Below are 26,467 nucleotides of genomic sequence, written 5' to 3'. Positions count from 1 at the left end.
GCACGGCTTCTAGTAAATATTAGTTATAATGGCTGAGAAAATGATACATAAATAAATAAATAAATGAGATTTCGTCGTCTGAAAACACATATGATTTGTTCCCAAAAGAGTTGTTTGGGGAGATTGGCTAAATCGTGCAAACAAATGCAACAAAAGTCACGGGGACGCTTGAACCGGCAAATTCCTTCATCTGCCGCGCTTGCAATCAGGCAAGCCCCGCCCCAGTCGCTGAAAGACCTCGCCCATCGGGTTTCCTCCCCGGCCCCGCCCCTCCTGCCAAGCTCCCTCTACCCCACCACAATGCGCCTGCGCAGGGTGGGCCGCCCGCGCAGGCCATGAGGGTTCTGGTACGGTGCTGCTGGGGGCCCCTGCCAGGCGGCGGCTGCGCGGGCAGGAGGCAGAGCCCTCAGTGGCGATCCCTGGTCGGCCTGAGCGGGTCTTCTGGCGGGGAGGACGGCCGGGGCGCTCGAGTCCGCGAGAAACCGCCTTGGCGGGTGCTCTTCTTCGGCACTGACCAGTTCGCCCGCGAAACGCTGCGGGCGCTGCACGCCGCCAGGTACCGGGGCCAGGGACTGGGAGGCCCGGGTGTCGAGGACGCGGCTGTGGAGCCACTGCGGTCGGCCTCGAGGGTTTGGACTCCTAGTCGGGGAAAGCAGCTGCGCCGGAGGGGTGTGGGCCCAGATCTCGGCGTCTCCGGGCGCCCGGAAGGTGCACCACCTCCGCTCGGTCAGCCCTTGGGCGCCTGCCTGGTCCCGTGCGGTCTACACGCCCGACTCTTTCCGCGCTCTGAGCGCCCCCGGGCGCCCTGCGGTGCCAAGGCCGCGCTGGTTGCTTTACCTGCATCACCTCCGTCCAGTCCCACCACCTCCCTGCCCGTTTAGCATGTAAACCGTAGCTCAGAGAGGTTAAGAGATTGCCCAAGGTTATCAACTGAGCAGGTTGGGACTAAAACGGGCTCTGACTTAAAGGACCTCCCCTTTCCACTTCCTCCTACTGCCTCTTACTCACCTGATTTGTATCATCTAATCCTTTGGGCTTCTTCCCAGGCACAGGCATCCCTCTGCACACGCTTGCCTCATGCCTTCGCTCCCCATCGCTTCTCTGTATACAACCGGATCCAGTTTTCTGAGACTGAAATGAAGACATAGTCCAAAACCGAATTGTTTTCCTATGAATAAATTTATAAATCAGAACTCTTAGGTATACATTTAGTATTTCTAAAATTTAACAAATTGTGTTTCCTGGAAAAAAATAATTGAGATCCAACCTGTCCTGAAAGTCCATGGTATGTGGTGGCTATACCCATATATCCTGCTCTGTCTCCTTTCCCCAGCCTCCATTTTTTATTTCCCCACTCCGTTTTTTCCTGATGCACCCTCACATTCATTTCTGTCATCTCCCTCCATCAAGTCTTCTCTACAAATACTTCCCAGCAGACCCTGATGCTGACTCATTCATGAATCCCCTTGTATTCCCCTCTTCACACACTCTCCTCTATAGCACACCCTGAAACACTTCCTTCACACATGTTCCCTTTGCACACCTCCGTAATACACTCTATACATGCTACTTTCCGTGTATGGCCTCCTGCATCTCTCACTGCATGCACCCTGACGCTTCTGCTGATGCTTCACTTGGCAGCTCCAGTACTTCTGTACTTTTTCTTTTGGGCCCTCCTGTCTATTCCTTTTCTTATAAGTCCTCAACATGTGATGCAGTACCTGCTAAATAAATAAATAAACAGCCCCAAGCACTGGAATACTTTGCAGCAGGTAAAAAAAAAATGAGGTAGTGCTACATATAGTGTCATGGAATGATGCCCATGGTGTGTGTGTATATTTATGTATGTATATATATATATTTTTTAAGTATTTATTGTTTGAATAACATGTGGTTATAGTAAAAAATTCAAAAGATTCAAAAGATATAAAATGAAAAGTCAGTTCCTTCCATCTCTTTCTCCCAGTCCCCAGTTCTTCTCTTCAAAGATAGCCACTGTTTTCAGTTTCCTATTCTAGAAATGTTTGATGCATATACAAGCAAATGTATATTTAACCCATTTTTTAAAAAGACTCACATAATAGCATACATAGTGTTAAGAGAAAAAAACAAAATGCAGGACAGTATATATAATATTACAGTTGTGTAAAATGTCTGTACTGTATATGTTTCTGCATGCACAGGAAATTTCTACAACCATAACAGTCCAAACAGTAGCCAGTAGCCACTTGTGGCTCTTTAAATTTAAAACAATTAAAATTGAATAAAAATAAAACTTTAGTCTCTCAGTTGCACTAGTTTTAATCATTTACCTTTAAATGCTTCGTGAATTTAATCATAAAAATGCCTTAGAAATGTGTGAAGTAGTTTAGCTTTCCGACATTGTCTTAACACTGTCACATTTTCTTCTAATCTTTCCAACTTAGGGAAAACAAAGGGGAAGAGTTAATTGAAAACTTGGAGGTGGTCACAGTGCCCTCCCCATCACCAAAAAGACTGCCGGTGAAGCAATATGCTGTCCAATCTCAGCTTCCAGTGTATGAGTGGCCAGATGTGGGATCTGGAGAATATGATGTTGGAGTGGTAGCTTCATTTGGCCGACTTTTGAGTGAGGCTCTTATTCTTAAATTTCCCTAGTAAGTTTTATTTGTAAGGGAATACAGTGTAGAGACCTCGGTCTTTATATATGGACCTGGTATCTAAAGTGCAATAACTTGAACTTAATTCTGCTTTCTTTAGTATTTTCTCTTAAAATAAAAGATTTTATTAGTGGCATGAATTGTTAAGATGTGCGATGCTCTTTATCACTATCTATGGGCTCTCACCCACCCTTATTTAAATTCCACGTGTATGCTGACAACTCCCAGATTTGTCCCTCCAGTTCAGATCTCTCCCTGAACTCCAGGCCCCTGATACCCACTGCCTCCTCCGCAGCTCTGCCTGGATGTCTGATAGGCACCTTACATGTAAGATGTCCAAAACAACATTCCTGAAATTTCACCCCAAAACCTGCTCCTTCCCAAAATCTTCATCTCAGTACATGGTAGCTCCAGCCTTTAAGTTGCTCGGACCCAAAGCCTTGGCATTATTCTTAATTCCTTATCTCACACCACGCATCCAATCCATCAGGAAATCCTATTGGCTCTGCCTTTGAAATCTCTCTAGAAGGACTGATTCTCATCACTTCCGCTGCCACCACTCTTGGCTGTCATACTGCAGTAACCTCCTAAAGGGTCTCCACTTCTGTCTTTGGCCCTCTCAGTCTTTTACCACCCAACACCAAAGTGATCCTTTTAAAACATAAGTCAGATCATGTCACTCTGCTCAAAATTCTCTGGTGGTTTTCCATCTTGCTCAGAATAAAAGTCAAGTCGTTATATTGGCCTAAGAGGGCAGAATTTTTTTTTTTTTTTCTGTGTGGTTCACTGTTGCTTATATCCCCAGCACTTAGTGCCAGAACATGGATTGTGCCCAGTAAATATTTGTTGGATGAATGAGACTGGGCTGAACAGTGGAATTTAGAATATATATATACACATACACACTCTCAAGTGCATACTTATGCTGATGGAGACATTAAACTAATGACAGATTAGTAAATTATTAAAATTGCTCGTTAATGGGTGAAAGGTGTATAGGGATAAACAGCAAAGGTGAATACATCATTAGATGGGGATTTAAGAAGCTTGTTTTAGGAACTCTATATACAAACGGGTAATTATGTAACTAAACTATACGTATAATTCACATCATCCATGAGATGCACGATTGGATTTGAGTGGTTCTTCTCATATAGTAAAAAAACACATTTTTTGTTTTTATTTAAAAACTCCCAGACATTGCGAGCTATGTCTTGAATTGCGAAGCTGGAACATCTTCGGAACAATGAATAGTTGTTCCTGCTCTTTTTTTAATTGAGTTTCATTGGTCTCTTATGGTAAGAAAGTTGAACTTAGCTCTGACTCCTGCTTAAGTTGGTATGAGACTAGATTTAACTGTTTTTCAAAATTTCTGGGCAAGTTTAATGATGAAAAGTAGCATGTTAATTTAAGTAGCAGTAAACTAAATGGTAAAAAGCCCACTTGCATACTAATTTCTGCCTTTTCTAACTCAGTGGCGTCTTGAATGTCCATCCCAGTTGCCTCCCGAGGTGGCGTGGTCCAGCCCCTATAATCCATACGGTTCTGCACGGAGACACAGTTGCTGGAGTAACGATTATGCAAATTAGACCTAAAAGGTAGAGCATATTTTCTTGAGACTTTTTGTGATTTTGAATGTTGATATCAGTCTGCCTGGGGGGAAGTGGAGGTGGATGAGTGGGTACTAATCACTAATTTCTCTAACTCCTGGGTGCTTTATCCTTCTGTTTCTTCCTGGTTTCTAACATAAACCACATGTGATTTGGCATTTACACAGGGTCTCTTTAAACTTGTTAATTGAAATAAATTATTAACAACTGGATTTCTATAAATGACATTGTGTAAATGAGAGATGGATTTTTGTATATTAGTTATGAATCTCTGTTCTGCTGGCTTTGGTTTCTATGGTCAAAAATTTTTTGGAACCTGAAGTAAGAATATGTTGTATACCAATGTGTTATATAATTGTCTTAAATGTTTAATTTTTTAAATTATACCTACAATCTAAGAAACAATTATTTTAAATTGTTTTAGGAGTATATTATGCCTCTGCCTATTATCACCTAACATCCCCATAGAAAAGAAAAATTCACAAGTTCACAAGACCAAGTCAACATCTGGGATTTGCTTTAACTTACTTCAAAAAAAAAAAGAGGGGAGGGGCAGATGAAACAAGAGTGGCGAAACTTTGGTAATTCTCACATCTGGGAGATATGTATATGGGGATTCCTTAGATTGTTCATTCTGTTTTGGGAATGTTTGTCACTTTTCATAATAAGCATTTTATTAAAGCTCACAGGTTAAAAATAGAGTTAACAGACCACAAAGTTAAGTATTTAAAACAAAATATATTTCTAATAAAAGCTGATGGCCAATATTTGCAGAGCTTGATATAAAATATTGAATATAACACTTGTGGGAATGCAAATACACTTGCACCTACTTATAATCACTATTGATTATAATTCAGGCAAAACTCTTGTCCTTTGAGAAAAGAAATACAGGAAGGAATGATTGTAAATTCCTAGTTGTACTTCCTTGGAAAATGTATTCTTTGCTCTGTACTTTCATTATATAATTAGAGATTTTTTTCGTACTATTTACTACTAATGATAGAATTATTTGTAGTTGCAATTAAATCCCTGATATGCAACTTTTTTCCTTTGTGAAAAAATAAACCTAAAATCTAAATATAGGCCAGATTTTGCTCTCCCTTCTTTCTTTTTTTTTAATTTTATGGATTTTAATTTTTAAAATTTTAATAGTTAAGTAAAATGACTGTATTAGAATTTAATTTTGTTAAGCTCAAGTATTGACTCCATAAATGACCAGAAAATGGTACTTAAGAATAAAGCAGATGAAAATGCAGAGAATGGTGAAAAGTTAACGCGCTTAAGCTATCGAGTTGATAGACTAAAGCGATATTAGTAACATACTAATGTTGCTCTCCCTTCTTTCAAACTGACATTTCTCCCTTTCCAGTGGCTAACAGTCACATTCATGGCCACGGTTAAACTATCCTTGTGGGGGAATTTCCTGGCCTTCCAGTGGTTAGGACTCTGCACTTCCACTGCAGCGGGCCCAGGTTCGATCCCTGGTCAGGGAACTAAGATCCCACAAGCCGCACTGTGTGGCCTAAAAAAACAAAACAAAACAAAACCCACCCGAACAAACAAAAAAAACTGTCCTTGTGGTATATACACATTCATGTAGACAAACATATTGATCTTAAGAAATAGTCAGTAATCATGTTATTATTTGCTTTTGATTTTTTGGTAGGTTTGATGTAGGCCCAATTCTCAAACAGGAAACGGTTCCTGTACCACCCAAGAGCACCACAAAGGATTTGGAAGCAGTGCTGTCGAGACTGGGTGCCAGCATGGTACAGTTTTCCAATATCCCCGTGCTTGTTTCCTAAGTGGTTATGAGGAAAAGAACAGTTTTATGATGTATGATTTTAAGCTTCTTTTTAAAAAGTGGTTTCTATCCCTGGCTTCCTAAAAATTAGCATGGCTTTTGTGATCTTATGTTAGTCTTTGAGAATTTACACAGAGTATGTACTTAATCAAGGCTTTTGAATGAAATATGTGATTTTATATGGTCTATTACATTTCATGGTGAGGCTTTTAGACTGTTCTTCCCATTTTCACTCTCCTTAGTCTCATAGACGTACCATTCACCCCTGTCGAACTGAACCAACAGCATTTCCTAAGTAAGTCTCTGTTTTCCTCCCACTTATGTGCCTGTGTTCCAGTCATTTGCATCTGTACACATTGGAATTCTGCTGACCCCCTAGCGGTAAATGAACTCTGAGACTTTTTTTTGAGTCTGCATACAATGGGGTGTGAATAAAGGCTTAATGACCCAATTAATGATTTTCATCTGAACTAAATTTTCTGTTCTGTTCTGGAGGAACCCCCCTCCACCCCACCCCCCGCCGTATGGCTGATGCTTCCCATTCTAGGCACTCACCTCGGAAATGCTGTTATTATAGTGTCTGTCGTTTATTGAGCACTGGCTTATGTGCCAAGACTGTTTTAGATACTTTCATAGACTTATTTTTTTTTTACCTTCACAAGAAACCTTTGAGGTAGCTATTGCTTTCAACTGTTTTATAGATTATGACATTGAAGGCCACAGACAAGTAAAATAACTTTTCCACAGTGACACAGCTAGCAGGTGGTAGAACTGGGATGTGAATCCAGAACTATGTGACTCCAGAGTACGAAGTCCCCACTGCCTTCCTTCAGAGTGAGAGTGAGAGTGTGGATGGCCGAGCACAGGCTGTTCTGACAGCCAGTCGAGGCTCAGCGTTCTCTGGAAGGAAATCAATGACCTGTACTCTACAGAGAGCAACATCTCCACTGAAACTCCACCAAGTAGATGGATCCTCACAGCTTAAGCCAATTTACTGCTTTACCCTGCCACACTGCTCTTAAAGCTGTAGTTTCATGGTACTGAATTGTAATGTATTTCTGCTTTCGTTCTTTTCATCTTGAATATATTACTCTCCTTTTTTTTAAGCTTATTTCAGTTTTGAAAAATTTGCCTGAAAGTTTGAACAATGGAAGGCAGCAGCCAGCCGAGGGGGTGACACATGGTAAGTGCAGACGGCAGAGGCTCTTACATCTTTCCTAAGGTTTTGTTTGTTGTGATGGCATCTGAACACTGTGGCTTCCTCACTTGCAAGTTTCCCTTAATTTTGACCAAAGATTGAATGTCCACTTGCATGTCCTTTTCCAGAGAATGATTGTTAAGGGGTCTCTCTCCCTCTTCACATTTAGCCTTATGAAAGATTAGAACAATTTTCTCTATTCTTTATATTGAAAAGTACCAAACACAAAGGTAAGTTGAAAGACAGTGAATACCTGTTTAACCCAGAGTCAACAGTTATTAATGTTTGGCCATATTTTCTTTATATATGTGTTTATGTGTTTATGTAGCATATATATTTTAATTTTTGCTATACCATTTGGAAGTATGCATCACGACCTTTCATCCCTAAATATTTCAACATGCATCTCCTAGGAAAAATGAACAGTTCCCTAATAGCATTGAATAGCCAGTCCATATTTAAATTTTCCTAACACTCTAAAAACATATTTTATAGCTGTATATTTTTTCAAACTAGGATCCAATTATAATTAGTCGTATGTCTCTTTAGTCTCATTATAGATTATAGTAATTCCTCCACTATTTTTCTCCCTCCATGTCATTAACTTTTTGAAGAGACCAGGCCAATTGTCTCTTTCCTTCCAGTGTTGTTTAATGTGTTTTTCTAGCCCTTAAAGTTCCTGTAAATCGGAAGTTCTAAAGGCTTCATGAGATTCGGGCTTAAAGTTTGTGGAAAGAGTATTTCATAGATGATATTGTGTTCCAGTGATATTTGTTTCAGTTTGTTTTTTAACCTTAAGGGTTGCTTTTTATTTTTATTTATGATGTAATTTTATTTCTTGACTATGTAAGACATTTACATGACTCAAAAGTTAAAACTGTTTAAAGGATCTACTCAGAGAAGCCCCCGCCTCCGTCCCCTACAGTCTTAGGGAGTCATATCAGTAAGCCATAATACCAGGTTGCATCAAGGCTAGTGAAGCTAAATTTGATCACTTGATGGAGGTGGTGACCACCAGATCTTGCCAGTGTGAAGATGTGTTTCTCCCTTTGCAAATGGCAGGTAATCCATGGGGTAATACTTTGGCACCATGCAAGAAACCGGTTCCCTACCAGCCTTTCATGTAACAATTTTAGCATGGATTGATGCTCCTTCCCTGAATGAATTATTTCAGTGAAAATCAAAATGGTGATTTTCCAGTTCCTTTTATATTTAATAGTTGGCATTGTTCTGTAAAGAAAAGCTTTTCCTCATTAATTGCGGGTGAATTTTAATTCATCCTAAAATGGCAGGATAAATGCTTAATTCCTTCTCTAATTATCAATTTTTAAAATAGGGAGTTGGTGCCATGATCACCTTCAATTTTGGTGGCAAGTGAGTTTTTTTAGTCATTTGACTTGTGGATTTTTATTTACCGTGTTTTATAGTTAATTACATTCATAATGCTTTGTGCTGCTCAAGTTGTCCCAAATTTGGCCAGTGGTAGCCTCTTAAAATTGGCTCCTGAATCCTTTTGACATCCCTCCATCCCCAGCTAGTTTTTGAGCACTTCCTTGTTTCTATCACAAGATGTCCCAGGCTCACCTTGTAAATTCTCTGTCCCATGTTGGAATCAGCCACCTCTCCCTTGTTTATTTTAGTTGGGGGGTAGTATTTAGAAACCATCTAATACAATGATGTGTTCCAAAATGAAATGTTAGTGGAGAAGGGTAGGCATTATATTTTTTAAAAATATTTGAGTTCAGGGACTTCCCTGGCTGTCCAGTGGTTAAGACTTCACATTCCAATGCAGGGGGTGCAGTTTCAATCCCTGGTTGGGGAGCTAAGATCCCACATGCCTCGGGGCCAAAAAAACAAAACATAAAACAGAAGCAGTATTGTAGCAAATTCAATAAAGTCTTTAAAAAAAAATATTTGAGCTCGTATTGTTTCTGATTCAAATTTTAAAGTACAGGGTTTTTCTGGTATTTTCTCTTACACAGAAAATCCTTTTTAAATCAATGCTGACCTGTTTTTTATTTGCTGTGCATAAAATAATTTCAAGATTACAACACCAGTATCACTACAGAAAGTATAACTACTAAGTAAGAGTTAAGATTTTTCTGCAGTTTTTTTTTTTTGTCTGCAGTTTTTTTTTTTTTCCCTTAAAATATATCCTACGAAGGGTATATAGTCAGAGTACTGTGTTCAAAACTTAACTGGAGATAATTATTTTTTCCATGTGGTTTTGTTATCTAGTTTGATATATAGTTAAGTTTCTTTGTTTCAGATTGTTTTTAATTTTCAGGGTTGCATTTTCCTCTTTACAACTAAATCTTATTTTTGAATATATAAAATACTTACATGATTCAAAGTTAAAACTATTTGAAAAGGTTATACAGAGAAGTCTTACTTCCATCCCATTTCTATCTCTTCCAATCCTGTTTCCCTCCCTCTAGAGTTAGTAGTTTCTGATTTAGCCTTTCAGTTGTTTCCTTTTATGAAAATAAACAAAAACACATACTTTAAAACTGATTTTTCCTTTTTTCTTCCACAAAAGGTGGCATAAAATATACACTCTTCTGCATCTTTCTTTTTTTCACTTTACAGTGTATACTGGTGATCATTTCCTATCAATAAGAAGAAATTTCCTGTTCTTTTTTATGGCAGTATAGTTCTCACTTGTATGGGTAAAACATAATTTAATCAATAGATCCCCTATTGGTGGACATTTGGATTGTTTCTAATCTTTTGCTATTTCAAATAATGCCACTATGAATAACTTTATGCATATATTACCTCCTAATCTAATAGATAAAAAATTGTGTCTTGGAGTAGTTTTAATTTACATTCCTCCTTGAGTGAGGCTGAGGAGCTTTTTATATGTTTAAGGACTATTTGCATTTCTTTTTTTCTGAGAAGGGTCTGTTATATCTTTTGCCCATTTTTCTATTCGGTTTTTGGTCTTTTTTGTCTCAGTTTTTAGGAGTACTTTGTGTAATAGATATAAATAAATCTATATAATAGATACAAAGTACTCCTAAATATTATATAGATATACATAACACATATATATAGTAATTATATATAAATATTTATATTTATTATATAGATACATCTCTCATGGAATATATATAAACAGATATAAAGTACTGTGATATAAATTGCAAATAACTTGTTTGTCATTCGTTTTTTGGCTTGATTTATGGCATTTCTTTTTGTCTTACAAAAGTTTAATTTTTTGTAGTCACATTTATCATTCTTTAATTGCTTCTGGATTTTGAGTCATAAAAGGACTTTCTATTCCTAGGTTATAAAGAAATTTACCCATGTTTTCTTCTAGTACTTTTATTTATTATGTATGTATGTATGTATATATTTTTACTTTATATTATGGAAAATTTAAAACATACAAAAGTTGAGACAATAATATAATGAATTCTCTTGTAGCTGTCATTCAGTATCAGTAATTACCAATTTATGGTCATTGATCTGATATTCATTCTTGCTATTGGCTTTATCTTATAGCCCCTAAGATTTCTGCTGCTACCAGCTGTATAAAATGGGAGGAACAAACTTCAGAGCAAATATTCAGACTTCATTGTGCCATTGGAAATATAGTAAGTTGGAAGTCAAATTGCAGTTTTACCTAATTGTGTGTGTGAGTGTGTGTGTGTGTGTGTGTGTGTGTGTAATTTACTTTTGAAATATTTTAATTTAGGAATAAATCCAAAGGATCCTGAAATTCATTTTTTTAAAAATAACTATTTTTTGGTTCTTTTGAACCTAGGGGCAGGACAGGAATAAAGACACAGATGTAGAGAATGGACTTGAGGACAAGGGAAGGGGGACGGGTAAGCTGGGACGAAGTGAGAGAGTAGCATTGACATATATACACTACCAAATGTAAAATAGATAGCTAGTGGGAAGCAGCTTCATGGCACAGAGAGATCAGCTCTGTGCTTTGCGACCACCTAGAGGGGTGGGATAAGGAGGGTGGGAGGGAGATGCAAGAGGGAGGGGATATGGGGCTATACATATGCATATAGCTGATTCACTTTGTTATGCAGCAGAAACTAACACAACACTGTAAAGCAATTATACTCCAATAAAGATGTTAAAAAAAAGAAACTTTTCTTATTGGGGTAAAATATATATAACATAAAATTTACCATTTAAACCATTTTTAAGTGTATAGTTTAGTGGCATTAAGTACATTTACATTGTTATGCAACCATCACCAGTATCCACTTCCAGAACTTTTTCATCATCTCAAACTGAAACTCTATACCCATTAAATAACAACTCCTCATTCCCCCCCCCCCGCCCCACAGTCCCTGGTAATCACTATTCTACTTCCTATCTCTATGAATCTGCCTTTTATAGGTACCTCATATAAGTGGAATCATACAATATTTATCCTTTTGTGTCTGGCTTATCTCACCTAGCATAATGTTTTCAAGTTTCATTCATGTTGTACCATGTATCAGAATGTCATTCCTTTTTTACTCTGAATAATATTCCATTGTATGTATATAGCACATTTTGTTTATCCATTTGTCTATCAATGGACATTTGGGTTGTTTCTACCTTTTAGCTAATATGAATAATGCTGCACGAACATGGGTGTACACATATCTGTTTGAGTCCCTGTTTCAGTTCTTTTGTATATATGACATTCATTTTTTAAATATTCTTTAAACTTCAAGATTTCATAGGGGCCTTAGAGTTCACAAAGTACTTCAAAATAGATATTTTGCCATCTCCCATAACCAAATTTTATTATCCTGTTTCATAGATGAGGAGAATGCCCAGTCACTGAATAATGAACCTAAATCTTCTAACTCCTAGTCCAGTGCTTTCACTAGTATGTCTTTCTGCCTTTGGCCCATTTTTTACAACTGAATTCTTAAATCCTTGATTGCTACATATGGCATACAAAATCTAGTTGTAATAACTCGTTAAAATATCTGAATTAAATTCTCAGTTCTTTGACAAATTTATTGGGGTTTTTTCCCTTCATTTTGATAGCATCTTATGTTGTTTGAACTCTGAGTCTACCAAGTGTGGGGTTTTTAATGGACCTCCTCTGTAGGTTAAAATGGAGAACTGCCATTGAATATCTGTAGCATGCCAGGTTCTTCGGTGAGGATTACAGCCTCATGTTGTGGGTATTATCCCATTTTAAGTTGATGAAATTGAGGCTTAAAGAAGATACTCAGTGAATGGCTGTTGAATGTTGCTCAAGGTCACATTGCTAGTTAGTGAGAGTCAGGTTTTGAACCAGATCTGCCTGACGTCAAACCCTGTACTTTCCCCACTGTAAGAGAATGGCATAGGGCAAGGAACATTGACGTTAGAGCCAGACAGAGCTGGGTTCCATCTTCTCTCTGCTACTTCCTAGCTTTGTAGACTTGAGAAGGTTATTTAATCTCTGAGCTTTAGTTAGTTCATTTGAAAATTAGAATGATATAATGTATATAAAGCATCTAGTACAGTATCTGAGTAGGTACTCATTAAATGATGTCTGCTCTTATTCATTCATTAAACAAAATATTTATTGACAGCCTATTATATGTCAGGCATTGTTCTAGGTATTAGAGGTGATGTGAGAAGATGGAAACAAATAAGCAAATAAATAAGAAAAATAGCAGATGGTGTGATAAGCTCTTTGATGAAAATTAAAATAAGATAATGTGATAGATTAACTGGTGGCTATTTTAGACTGGATATCTAAATGGGGAAGGCCACTTTGAACTGACATTTAAGCTGAGGTCTGAAAGACAATAAGGAGCAAGTCATGCCAAGATCAGGAAAAGAGCATTCCAGGCAGAGGGAGCAGCTAGTACAAAAGTCAAGTAAGCTAAACCAGATACAGATTTTACAAGAAAAGAAAACTACAAATCAATAGCCCTTATTAATATAGAGGCAAAAATCCTTAACAGAATTAGCAAAGTGAATCAAACAACATGTAGAAAAGTATTATACACTTTGACCAAGTGGGATGTAGCCCAGGAACATAAGGCTGGTTCAACATACAAAAATCAATCCACGTAATATACCATATTAATAGAATAAAGGACAAAAGCCACATAATTATCTCAGTAGATGCAGAAACAGCATTTGAAAAATCCAATACCTTTTCATGATAAAAATGTTCAACAAACTAAGAATAGACAGGAACTTCCTCAACCTGATGAATATCTACAAAAAAATCCAAATCTAACATCATATTTGATGGCCGAAGATTGAAAGTGTTCCCTCTAAGATCAGGAACAAGACAAAGATGTCCACTCTCACCACTTCTATTCAACATTGTACTGGAGGTTATAGCCAGGGTAATTAGGCAAGAAAAAAGGAACAATGTAAAACTATATTTGCAGGTGGTGTAATCTTATATATAGAAAATTATAAATAATTCTACCCCCCAAAACTAATAGGGCTAATAAACAGTAAAGAAGACCTAAGTAAATGGAAGGGCCTCTGTGTTTATGGATTAGAAGACTTAATATTGTTAAGGTGGCACTATTTCCCAAATTGATATACAGACTCAACACAATTCCTATAAAAATCCTAGTTGACTTCTTTGCAGAAATTGACAGGCTTATCCTAAAATTCATATGGAATCCCAGGAGGCCCAGAATAGAGAGAAAATCTTGAAAAAGAGGAACGAAGTTCCAATTTCAAAGTTCCTATGAAATCAGGACTCATAGTTCCTGATTTCAAAATTTACTACAATGCTACAGTAATCAAGGCAGTGTGATACTGACAAAGACATAAAGCTCAATGGAATAGAATTCAGAGTCCAGAAATAAACCCATACATTTATGGTCACTTGATTTTTGATAATGGTGCCAAAGCAATTTGATGGGGAAAGAATAATCTTTTTACCACATGGTGCTTGGACAACTGGATATCCACAATCAGAAGAAATAGATTTGGATCCCTACCTCATACCACATATAAAAATGAACTCTAAATGGATCAGAAACCTAAATGTAAGAGCTGAAACTATGGAAACTCTTGGAAGAAGACATAGGGGCGTATCTTCATGAACTTGAAGTAAGCAGTGGTTCTTAGATATAATGCCTGAAGCATAAGCAATGAACTAAAAATAGAGAAATTGGACTTCAAAATTTAAAACTGTTGAGCTTCAAAGAACACTATCAAGAAAATGAAAAGACAACCTACATAATAAAAGAAGATATTTGCAAATCATATATCTGATGAGGGTCTAGTATCCATAATATTATAAAGAACTTTTATAGCAAAAAGATAAATAACATGATTAGAAAATCAGCAAAGGATCTACATAGACGTTTATCCTAAGAAAATATATAAATGGCCACTACGCATATGAAAAGATAATTTCATTAGTCATTAGGGAAATGCAAATCAAAACTATACTGAGATACCACTCACACTCACTAGGATTACTGTGATTTTAAAAAACAGACAATAACAAGTGTTGACAGGGATATGGAGAAATTTGGAACCCTCATTCATTGTTGGTAGAAATGTAAAATGGGGCAGCTGCTTTAGAAAACAGTTTGACAGTTCCCCAAAAAGTTAAACACTACATAATAATTCTTATCTTCTGCAATTCACCTTTCCTCTCCACTGAGAAATTCTTGTGCTACAACAGAAGGAGTGCGTATCTTGGAGCCAGAAGGTGAAATTTGATTCCTAGAGCTGCCGTGTATTAACCAAGAGCAAGATCCTCATCTTCTCTGAGCTTCTGCTTTTCTATCTCTAAAATGGGGTTCATGACCTGGTCCACAACTGTCAAGATCAAAGGAGATAAACTGTGAATTTAAATCCACGCCAACATATGATTTTGACAGTAATGACGGTGGACATAGAAATGACTATTTTCTTACCATCCCTTTCCTTTCTTCAGTGTTCTGATGATAAGGTGAAGATGAGCTTTACCTCCTCAAGAACAAGAAGGGTATATTCTGATTCTATACCTATCATATTTATACCTCTTAGTAAATATAAACATTTTTCAAACAGTAATCATGTTTCAGAAGTATTTTGAGTTCTTTGGAAGAAAAAAGTTACACACATGAAAGTCATTTCATAACTTTTATTAGAAGCAGATGAAAGAAAAATAAGCAAATTATAGAAGAGGATATTTTACCAAAATATGACATATATAAGGTTGTGAATACTTTTCTTCAAATTTACTTAATTCTCTGATTTAATTGTTCACAACTTTGAAACAACCTATAACTGTTCTGAAAGTTAAATGTCCTTTTTAGAGGATGTCATCAAAAGAGCACTGAGCTGAGAATGAGAAAGCATAGATTCTGATCCTTGGCTCTGCCACTAACTAGCTGTGTCTAAACTTGGGAAAACAGCTGCATTTCTCTGGGCCTCATTTTCCTCGTCTATGAAATAGAGGACTGAACTGCAGTCTGAAAATCCGTTTATTTACTTCAGAAATTTGAGAGAACTTATTTCCTGGTGTGTGTTAATTTCTGTTAGCCTATTTAAATCAAAATGTAATAAAGGTAGCATTTCACACTGAGGGGAAGGGTGAGATGGATTATCCAATAAACAGTGTTGGGACAGCTGGTTAGCCGTTAAAAGGGGGAGCCCTCAAGTCTCACCTTTTCAAATCAAAATAAAATCTAGGGCTTCCCTGGTGGCGCAGTGGTTGAGAATCTGCCTGCCAATGCAGGGGACACGGGTTCGAGCCCTGGTCTGGGAAGATCCCACATGCCGCGGAGCAGCTAGGCCCGTGAGCCACAACTACTGAGCCTGCGCGTCTGGAGCCTGTGCTCCGCAACAAGAGAGGCCGCGATAGTGAGAGGCCCGCGCACCGCGATGAAGAGTGGCCCCCACTTGCCGCAACTAGAGAAAGCCCTCGCACAGAAACGAAGACCCAACACAGCCATAAATAAATAAATAAATAAATAAAAATTTAGGAAAAAAATAAAAAATAAAATAAATAAAATCTAGATGGATCAAGGATTTAAGTGTTTTCAAAAAATAAAACCACAAAGAACTGGGAAAAAGAACAGTTGAATAATTTTATAATATTTGATAAACGTGGATAGGCCTTTTTAAGCATGACATGAACCAATGAAGTCATGAGAGAAAAGAGTGATAAATATTACTCCATAAAATTAAAAAATTATGCATGGAAAAAAATTACCCAATATTTAAAGTCAACAAACTAGAAAAATATTCATAATATATCTGAGAACTAATGGGCTAATTTCCTAAAAATATAAAAGCCTTTCACAAATTAATAAGAAATAGATGAATAACTCAGGTTTTTTGTTTTTTTGTATTTTTAATGGGCAAAGGGCATAAATAGGCCTAAGAAATAAATAAAATGTGCAGGTAGATATGGACTGCTCCTCGGCCTCACTAATAATAAACAGCAATAGACTGCCATTTTTTTTCTCTTATCAAGGCAGTTTAACAATAAAATGTTGATACTCTTTAACCCAGGTGGTCCATTTAAAAAACAACTATTCTCCAGAAATATAAAAGTCCTCAAAGATATATCTACCAGACTATTTGTTATCACATTTAAAATTTTTCGTAATTTTGTAATGTGTTATGAAATATCCATCATAAAGACATTTGTTGCATAAATTATGGTACATTTTATAAAATGGAATACTGTGCAGCAGATTAAAGAGTGAAATAGATAAGTGTGTACTGATGAAAATTTGTCCACAGTTTATGGTTAAGTAAAAAAAGTTCCTTGTCAAACAGTATGTTCTAGATTTTTGTGATAATTATATTTGTAGGAAAAATACAAGGATATACACATTGAACTATTAACAGTGGTTACCTCTGGGGATGGGAGTACAGAATACTTCCACATTCTAATTTTTTTTAACATAGTTGTCGTAATGCTTGCATTTTTTAAAATGAGCATGATTTTTAACTAGAAATATTAATAAAGATATAAACATTGATTTTAAAATAGTGTTTAATTTTAAGATCTAATGAATCCTGGAGACTGATGTAGAGGGTCATGCTATGTTCTGTTCCGTAAGGTTTAGAGACTGAGTTCCCAATTCCTCTGTAATTGGGAGAGAAGTCAGACCAGATTAACACAAAATAGTAGTTGAAAAGGGTTTCAGGGTTGAGTGTATTTATTTATCATCCTTCTTTCATTTTATTTGCAGATTCCGTTGCAGACACTCTGGGTGAATAGTACCATTAAACTTCTGGATTTGGTAGAAGTTAATAGTTCAGTCCTCACTGGTACTTATTTTTGAATAGCTGACATGGAAAATGTTTTCAGTAAAAAATGTGTCTGTTTTACCATAGATCCCATTTACTAAAAATAAGGATTCTTTTAGCTCGTTTCAGTTCAATAATGGTAATACTTTACATTCATTTATAGTCTTATTGTTTACAGTATCCATTCACGTGTATTTTCTCTTCTGATCATCATAAGAACCTGAGAAGTAGGCAGATCAGTGTTAACTATCCCATTTTAAGCTCTGTGATTTCCTATATTAAGGTTTTCAGGGAATGCAGAGTGCCTAGGTTGACTTCATTCTGGTGAATATCATAATGAAAATCTCTGGGCACCTCAGTGAGAATCTTAGGCCAGGGTATAGCATTTCATGACCGTGGTCCATTCAGAGGCCCATCAGTGCCCTCCCATCCTGGTGGACTGAAGGAGTGTGAGCCACAAAGGCAGAGAGTTCTCCAGAAATCTGGGAATTGGGACTTGTTTAGTCATGGATGGAAGGGCCAGCTTAGATCCTAAGTCTCCTGTATGTCTCTCCACTGGTAGCTAGTTATTTCCCCGAAATGGTCAAAACTTCTAGATTCAACATTTTAGGTTGATCTCTGGGACACTGGGTAAAGGACTCATAGCTTCCTGTGTGTATGGAAAGCTTCCCTTTGGGTTCAAGATACACACAGAGCACCACAGCTCTATCATAAGTTTTAGATTACAAAGTCAGTGCATCAGCAGATGTGTACTCTCCGGTATTAGTACTGTCTTACAGGATGCTTTTTGATTTTTAAGAAGCATCGTGAAGTTGCATAATTATTTATTCTCTCTCTCATATCCCTCTTTTCTCCTCCCCTGTCTTTAGATCCAAAATTAACAGGACAGGCTGTTATTCCAGGATCAGTAATATACCACAAACAGTCGCAAATACTGCTGGTTTGTTGCAAGGTACATTTTCCTTTAGTTTCACATTATCACATTTGTTTTACTGAGTTTATAGTTGGTATCATTTGTCATTTTTAGCTGAGACTTCACTCAACTGCCTGTCCATCAGATTGAGCCAATGGACAGTTTAATTTTCTTAAGAAATAGTAGAATCTCTAGTATAATTTTTTTCAAGAGATGAAGTTTTACCAAGGTGTTATATTATTACTCAGACAATGAAAGAAGATTCAGTAACTTTAGTTCTTTCTCAAAAGAAACTTGTATATTCTCAGTAATCCAATTTAATTAGCAAGTCATCTTGTTAATTGGACTTTCACAAAAAAATAGTAATGTCAAAGTATCTCACTGAACTACAACAGTGCCTGTATCCTACTTGCTTCGACTGTTTAATGTGGTTAGAGAAGAGATTTCTTAACTATTTAAAATGACTTTGAAACCATTATCATTTTTAAGACAATGGCATTATCCTGAGAAGTGTTCCACGTTCCTTCCATTTCCTGAGTATTTTCCTTCATGTGGTATTTATGTGCGATGTTCCATGCTCAAGAAAGAGTATTTAAAATGTGTGATAGATTGATCTGACCTACACAGACTGTAGATACAGAATGCCTACAGCAACCTCTCTTCACCTCTCTTCAACTTATTCTGGAATAGCACTGGGTGCATATGTCTGGGTCTGTATACATCTATACTGCAAATGCACAGTTTGCTCTCATAGAAGAAGTGGGTTGTCTCAACATGTGAGTTTGAGTCCCACCAGTTATGTCACCTTGGACAAATCACTCACACTCTCTGGGCATCAGTTTTCTCTTGTAAAATCAGTTTTCTCGGGGGATAATATTGGATCTGCCTACTTTTTAGAGTGTTTGTATTTTGACAACCAGTAACAATAAGATACATGGACATACTCTGAAAACTGTCAAGCACCACACAAATACAACGTACCTTTTTATTCTGCCCTGTCTATGTTTAAATAGATTTAAATAGGTCTACACATTTGTTATCACTCCTCGGTAATAAACTTTTAGAGTCAAAGAATCATATATGTTACTTAGTGCTATTTGTAGCCTGGCATTTAGTAAAGATTTGTTGGTTTATTTTTTTTCATGATAAAAGTTTTATAAACTAAAATTTACCACCAGTTTTGCCAGCACCGCGTATTCACTATTTGTCTTTTTCCCTTTAGGATGGCTGGATTGGTGTTCGATCAGTGATGCTCAAGAAAACACTAACAGCTACTGATTTCTACAATGGATATTTACACCCCTGGTACCAGAAAAATTCACAGGCTCAGCCAAGCCAGTGCAGATTTCAGACTCTCAGACTTCCACTGAAGAAGAAGCAGAAAAAAAAAATTGTTGCTGTGCAATAGTGTACCAAGTAGTTAGGAAGACGATGGACAAGTACCTACTACATACTTGTAATTTGTTAAAAGCCTTATTTACAAGGAATTACCTTGACTTTCAAAGAAGATGACACTGTTGGAAGGAAAGATTATTGTCAAAAAGATGAATTACCTCACTTTTCACTTTTCATTTAACAGTAGTTAAAAACAGCTTTTTCTATTTCAATAACAAAAGAAACTTTAAATTAAATTTTTATTTATAATATCAGATTCATGGAGATTGTATCTTTCCCTAAGAGCAAGTACAACTAACTGTTATGTGTATATACTGAAGAGAGGTTCTTTTAAAAAGTGCATCTATTAAATTTTTAAAATCATGTGTCCCCATTGACTATGTTACCATTTCAGTAGTATTTAATCTACATTTTGGATTTTCAACAAGGAGTAAAGTCAGCTCTTTAAATTTAGCTACCATCTAGTTCTCACCAAGTCATAAACATTCATAATGTGTAATAATCTGTGTCACATTGATCTGTCCAATAAATTCAGATTTTACATCTAGATTTTCTTAAAGTAGGAATACAGTAACATTCTTCAACGTATTTGTGCAGTAAAGGTTATTGAGCATCTGGTCTGTGCAAACTCATCTTCTCCGTCTCCAGGAGAGTCAGGCACTTCTGGAGGAGGAAGGAGGTGCAGTGGCCAGCTGTTGAATTTTTTAATATCTTTACATAATCAGCTTTTCCTGCCTAGATTCTATCAGTTAAAATCTTTCTGCAATCATTAATTCATCCATTCAACAACATTTATTGATAGCGTGATCAGGTAATTGGTCATCTAAATTAGGACATGTTCATGAGTAAAAAGAAGCACTTATATCAATTATTTCTGGACAACAGGCATAAACAGGACTCTCCCAGGCAAACCAGGTTGTGTAAACATCCTATTTATTGAACACTTGCAGTGTAACCAGGCTTTATGCTGATTGCTGGAGATTCAGAGATTAAATAATATTTGGTGTGTTCAATCTACCGGGGAGGCAAGCATAAGCAAATATAATACTGTTATAAATGCCATAATGAAGGTATAGTGGAAGCAGTAAGTCACCCTCAAGGGAGTCATTGGAGGCTTCCCAGAGGAGGCAAAGCTGAATCTGAGGTTCCAAATGATGAGTTCATTATGCAGACTAAGGCCTGGAAGAACATTCTAGCATGTGCAGAGGAACAGAGGCATAAAAGAACACTATCCCGTAGGGGGTTGGTAACGTGGTTCTTAAACTGGGAGCATGATTGCCTTTTATTATCATTCTTTAAACCATAAATTTGCTATGCACTCTCTTCCGCGTATGAGCTAGTTATACACTTACGTAAGTGTATATATCGATGGCTTGGAGAACGCTAACGGTGGATCATGGAAGAGAAACAAATGGCATGTTAAAACAGGAAAAAAGAGCTGTGTTTTAAAGAAACTGGAAGAATTGATAGAAATGGAGTAGAACGATGGAGATGAGTCTGGAAGACCAGATCATGGAGGGCTTGAAGACCATGAGAATTTGGACCTTTGTCTTGTAGTGCAATAGACAATCAAGGAAGTGACACGACTACAGATTTGCATTTTGGTAAGTTAACTCTGGTGGTGGGGTGGAAGGTAGATTAGAGGTAAAACCGGGGGCAGGAAGATCTGTTGGGAGGTTAGAAACGTGAAGATACGAACTATGGCAGCAGGTAATGGGGGTGGGGGAAGTGGTTTAAAAGATTTTGGTGTGGAAGTAAGAACTTGAGTTATCAGTTGGTTATTATATTCTTATGGAGAGTTTTGGCTTCACCACTGATTAGCTCTTTGATTTCTAACAAGTTACTAAACATCACTGAACTTTAGTTTCCTCATATGTGAAATGGGGCTGAAGATAAAAAACAGCACTCCCAAAATAGTTTTGAGAATCAATGAGTGTGTGAAAGTGCCTTTTTGTTGTTGTTTTTCAGTTAGTGTGTATTGAGCACTTACTCCCCTCTCCAGGCACTAAGCTCATGTTATGGAATTCAGAGAGAACGAGAGTCAGTGTCCCCCTGGGAGCTTACTGGAGATTTCTGCAGGGAATCGCAGGAGGTACCCACTCAGACATTGCCACGGGGAGTGGGGAACCTTAGTGAGGGCACAGATTTCTGCTATAAGTTCTCATCTCTTACTACATGGTGGTAAATGGTCTCAGGTCTGCCTCCCTGCATTCTGGATGGAGCCTGTCTGATTGTTTAGCCTATTACCATTGCCCTCGCTGGGCAGAATCTTTTGTGCCAGACCACCCCTAGCCCTTGGCCAGACAGTGAGTCAAGGCCTACCGCAGTCCAGTGATGCCACCTGCATAAACCATTCAGCCTAATGCCAAATAGGGGGCTGTGGGTGAGGCTGTGTGAGCTGGAAAGGGAAGCTGGTCATCATGATTGACGTGGTTGGTACACTTAGGACAACGTGAAATACCGTTTATACATATGAAATCTTGAGGCACTAGTGCAAGGCCCATCTCGTAGAGGGCAGTTTCCCATCCAGGGAGCCTCAAGCCCATCATGGGACTGGAGGACAAACACCAGGTTTAGAATGCCATCTCTATGTTAACAGCCCATTTTTTGAAAAATTAAATGGTGCACATCCCAGATAGGCCTCAGGAAATGAGGTGACCCACTCTTTCAGGCCCCCTGTAGAGACCACAACCCAGTATGACTGAGCAGTTTCTCATCTGAACCAGAATCATCTGGAGTACTTGTTTAAAATGTAGATTCCTGCGCCCTACTCCAGCGCTTGAATCAGAATGTCTGGATATGGGAATCTGCATTTGATCACACTCAACAAATAATTTGTATGTTAGAGCAGTAACAGCTTTAACTAGCAAGAGGTACACATGGGGCCACATGTTGGGTCTTAGATCCGGGGTCCTCCCAGAAAGGGTGGAACACAGCCTTTTCTGCACTCTGGCTGAAAGGATGGATTTGCAAACACATTGCCTCCTTGTGCAAGATGCTTCTATTTTGATTCTTGTCATTGCTGAAAAAACATCAGACTCAAAACAGTTCAGTTACTCATGGCTAGTTGGGTGACCCAGGACAAATTTTAAAAATTTTAAATTCTGGGAATTTCCTGGTGGTCCAGTGGTTAGGACTCCGTGCTTCCACTGCAGGGGGCACGGGTTCAATCCCTGGTTGGGGAACTAAGGTCCCACATGCCTTGTGTGGTGCAACCAAAAAAAACTTTTTTTAATTCTGATTTCTCAGTTTAAAAACAAGGGTAGAATGTAAAAACATCCTATCTTGCAGAATAGAAATACATATAGAATATGCCCAGGGAAGCACGTGGCAAACAGTAGACAATAAATGGTAGCTACTTTTGTCACCACAGTCTAACACTGCTATAATGCCTTCTTTGGGCCTGCAACAATATTTTCTCCTCTGGATGGCAGCAGCAACTTGCTGAGATGCCTTTAGACTAACAGGAGGAAAAGAATTTTAGATCAGGAAAGGCTCAAGGATTTAGTACTCAAAATTTCAGTTTGGAGATGATGAAACAGGGGTCCAGCAACAGCTAGCTAGTGACAATATTAGAACCCGAAGACTACTGTAGATTTTGTTTAAAAAGGATTTTATTCTTGGTTCGATTTGAGGGACAAAAGAAATGTTCCTGAGCATAAAATTGAAAAAAGCCTACTGAAAGAATGTTTATTGCTTTTAAACTTTGTGTTAAAGGAAGTACAACCTATTTTCACCATTTTTCTTTATATTTATCAAACAATTGCAAGGTAAAGAGTTATGATCTTGAGAGGTAGAGTCTTAGATTCAACAAACATGGCATGAGCCCTGCCACTGACCTTAAGCCGAGGCTGATTACACACCCTCTCTGAATCTATTTCCTTATCTATGAAATGAAAATTGTACCTCCTTTGCAAGGACTCTCATGAGGAATAAAAATAGTATATGTAATGTACCTAGCACAGTGCCTGGAACACAGAAGGTTCTCAATACCATTATTATTAGCCAACATTTATTGATTGCTAGTCTCGTTGCTAAGGACTCGACCTGAACTATCTCATTTTATATTTACAGTAACCCTATGAGGCAGGTAATGTTATTGATCCTCATTTTTCCGGACTGTTAGATAGCTAATAAGTGGTAGAGCTAGAATTCACACTCCAGTAGTCTGACACCAGTCTGTGAGCCTAACCACTTTGGTACCCTACCTCTATTGCAAATGTTTTTATCCTTGATCAAGGAATTTAATGTATTAGGCTTTTGTGCTCAGAAATGTAGAAGTAGGAGCACATGTTAATTGAGTGCCCATCATATGCATGCACTAGGCTAGACAATTTCAAAAAGATTTTCCCATTTTAGTTACTATTTAATCACTGTCTTTATTACCTAAGAATTCATAAAGTTTTCTAGAACCCTACAGATAGAAGCTGCTTTATTTTGTAGTATAATAGTGCAGCTCTTGTTTCCCAGGATTTTTTAATTGCAGCTCTTTTTCCGGAAGGTTATTGCATTGTTATTTATGGAAGAAACATTAATGAGATGCTAGGTTGGCAGATGATACAAAAGATGTGGTACCTTTGCTTAGGAACTTTTATTTTACCAAGTTAATAATGGTCAGACATTAACTTATCGAAGAAGTCAAAATACCGTTTCCATAAGCAGGCATTTTTGTGTGCAGGATACTTTTTTTTTTTTAATATTTATTTTATTTGTTTATTTATTTGGTTGCACTGGGTCTTAGTTGTGGCAGACGGGCTCCTTAGTTGCGACTCACTGGCCAGGCTACTTTTTTTTTAAGTTTGATTGGAAGGGAGTGACGGTGGGGGAATTATCAGAGAAGAGCAGCTTTGAGGAAAGGCTGTTGTAAAGATTCTGTAATATAGCTCTCATAAATACATAGAATCTAAAATCTTAGAATTGGAAAGAACTTAGAGATTATTTAGTCTAACTTTGGACTCATTTTACAGAAAAGAAAACCACACCTAGAGAGAGGAAATGTCTTGCCCAAGGATAGAACTCAGGTTTCTTAACTCCTGAATGATAATAAATTATTAATTATAAATAACTGTATATAACTTGTTTGGTAGGACCTTTAGGTAGCAAACTATAGAATAGTCATGTCGGTATCTTTCTTGGGCAGTTTTAGAATCCCCACTCTGTGTCTGATCCCTATAATCCAGTATAGTATGTGTATGTCACAGACTGGGTCTGGCAATGAGGAAACAGCATTCATTTTCAATCTTGGTTCTTAGCATAATTTGATATATAACACTGCAGTCGATTGTACCCTGGAAAGCTTAAAAGGATGGTATTCCAAGAATTGGTATTAGTATGAAAAACTAAGTGTTCTGCTCCTCTTTTACTTTTCCACACATGGTTCCTGGGAGCAAAATAGGGGAAATTCACTCTGGTGGAGGGGGGACACTCTGAGTGGAGGGAAGAGCATACACAAATGCCTAGAGGTTTGAGACCTCATAGGGTGTAATGGGCCCTTTGAGAGAGTCAGACCTGCTGTAGCCCATACACTTTGGACTTTAGCTTGAAGGCAATGGGGAGCTATTGAAGGATTTAGAGCAGGTTTACAGCAGCATTTAAAGCATGAATATAGTTGCTTTTAAGTAATTTTTTGTCACACCATAACATATGGCTACATGCTTATATAAATTCAAATACTAAATCTAAAGCCAGCTTCTCCTTCAACACCCCTTTTATTCCCAGTTTCCCCTCAGAGGTAACCACTACTCTGTTTGGTATGTATATGTGCATAAGAGAGATATCTAGGATTATTTTGCACATGTGTTTTAAAACAAATATTATCCTGTCAAAAAGATAAATTTGAGGAAAAGAGCTTGGGTTTGGGCAATTTTGAGAACCAGCTGGCCACCTGTTTACTTTGCTCGGTGTTCACAGAGTATTTTGTGAGCATTCCAGTTTGTAAAGTGAGATTCTCACCCAGGGACTGGTGCTGTGGGAACCATCTAGCAGACCCCAACCATGACAGCTGCAAACCCTTCCAGCCATATCCACCAGGTCTGCCTGCACCGTGGCCTGCCCTGGGTTAAAAGTTTGCTTCCTGCAGTTGTGCAATTACAGGACAGCTGGAATTCACAGATACTAAATGTTTCTTGTTCAGATTAGGGAATGGACAATGTGCTTGCTATGTGTTATGGACCGACTGAAGATCCAAACATGACCATGGGTTCCTTTTCTAAGGGAAACAAAACATTCATTATTTTGGGTTTGATCTTTTAATAAAAGTATACATATAACAAAACGTATCTACATAGTGAAATAGTTTTCCATTATCAACAGTCAAGTTAAAAATTATTATTACCAAACTAACAGAAAAAGGACTTCTAATACATTTGGGCACATCCATAGTTCATGTCTCTTAAGGGCTGATACTCAAGTGAGGTCTGGGAGTATGGGATATAAGGAATACAGCTTTAGGAATACAAGCGGATAGATTTCTTTATTTGCTAATTAGTTCATTCAATACACATTTAGTACTTATTATGAACCAGGTCATAATAGCTAAGGCACTGGTTAAATCACTCTGTTCACTTTGCTCTAAATTAAAGCTCCCAGCCCACTGGGGGAGACAGATAAACAATGTAATGAGTACCCATAATGGATTTTACATAAATACAACCAGTGATTTGCCAGGTATTCCATTCATTAAACCTCTCCAAGTTTTTTAGAAAAAGTCCCAAA

General features: G+C 37.6%; 1 protein-coding gene across 4 annotated transcripts; it reads left to right on the top strand.

Moving 5' to 3' along the window:
- MTFMT (mitochondrial methionyl-tRNA formyltransferase) lies at positions 1 to 20,116 on the top strand. 4 transcript variants are annotated; one of them, XM_082383406.1, is made up of 9 exons: positions 40 to 556; positions 2,427 to 2,636; positions 4,115 to 4,237; positions 5,919 to 6,021; positions 7,164 to 7,239; positions 10,762 to 10,853; positions 17,388 to 17,466; positions 18,315 to 18,397; positions 19,581 to 20,116. In XM_082383406.1, exons 1-9 carry the CDS (start codon positions 336 to 338, stop codon positions 19,764 to 19,766), a joined length of 1,173 nt encoding a protein of 390 aa, XP_082239532.1. In that variant the 5' UTR covers positions 40 to 335; the 3' UTR covers positions 19,767 to 20,116. The 4 variants fall into 4 exon arrangements, with proteins under 4 accessions (XP_082239535.1, XP_082239533.1, XP_082239534.1 ...); XM_082383409.1 differs by lacking the exon at positions 18,315 to 18,397 and having other exon boundaries at positions 1 to 556; positions 19,581 to 19,717; XM_082383408.1 differs by lacking the exon at positions 2,427 to 2,636 and having other exon boundaries at positions 22 to 556.
- Positions 20,117 to 26,467: the final 6,351 nt, after the last annotated feature.

The sequence above is a fragment of the Balaenoptera borealis genome, assembly GCF_965194805.1.
Source record: "Balaenoptera borealis genome assembly, chromosome: 3".
In the NCBI taxonomy this organism is placed as follows: domain Eukaryota; kingdom Metazoa; phylum Chordata; class Mammalia; order Artiodactyla; family Balaenopteridae; genus Balaenoptera; species Balaenoptera borealis.
The sequence above is the reverse complement of the archived record's forward strand: the minus strand, read 5'-3'. Positions and strand labels throughout refer to the sequence as shown.

Excerpts from the sequence above, each read along its gene's own strand:
- MTFMT (XM_082383406.1), top strand. The coding sequence starts at position 336 with ATGAGGGTTCTGGTACGGTGCTGCTGGGGGCCCCTGCCAGGCGGCGGC. Across the intron at positions 557-2,426 it reads CGGGCGCTGCACGCCGCCAG|GGAAAACAAAGGGGAAGAGT; the intron begins GTACCGGGGCCA and ends TTTCCAACTTAG. Across the intron at positions 17,467-18,314 it reads TAATAGTTCAGTCCTCACTG|ATCCAAAATTAACAGGACAG; the intron begins GTACTTATTTTT and ends CCCTGTCTTTAG.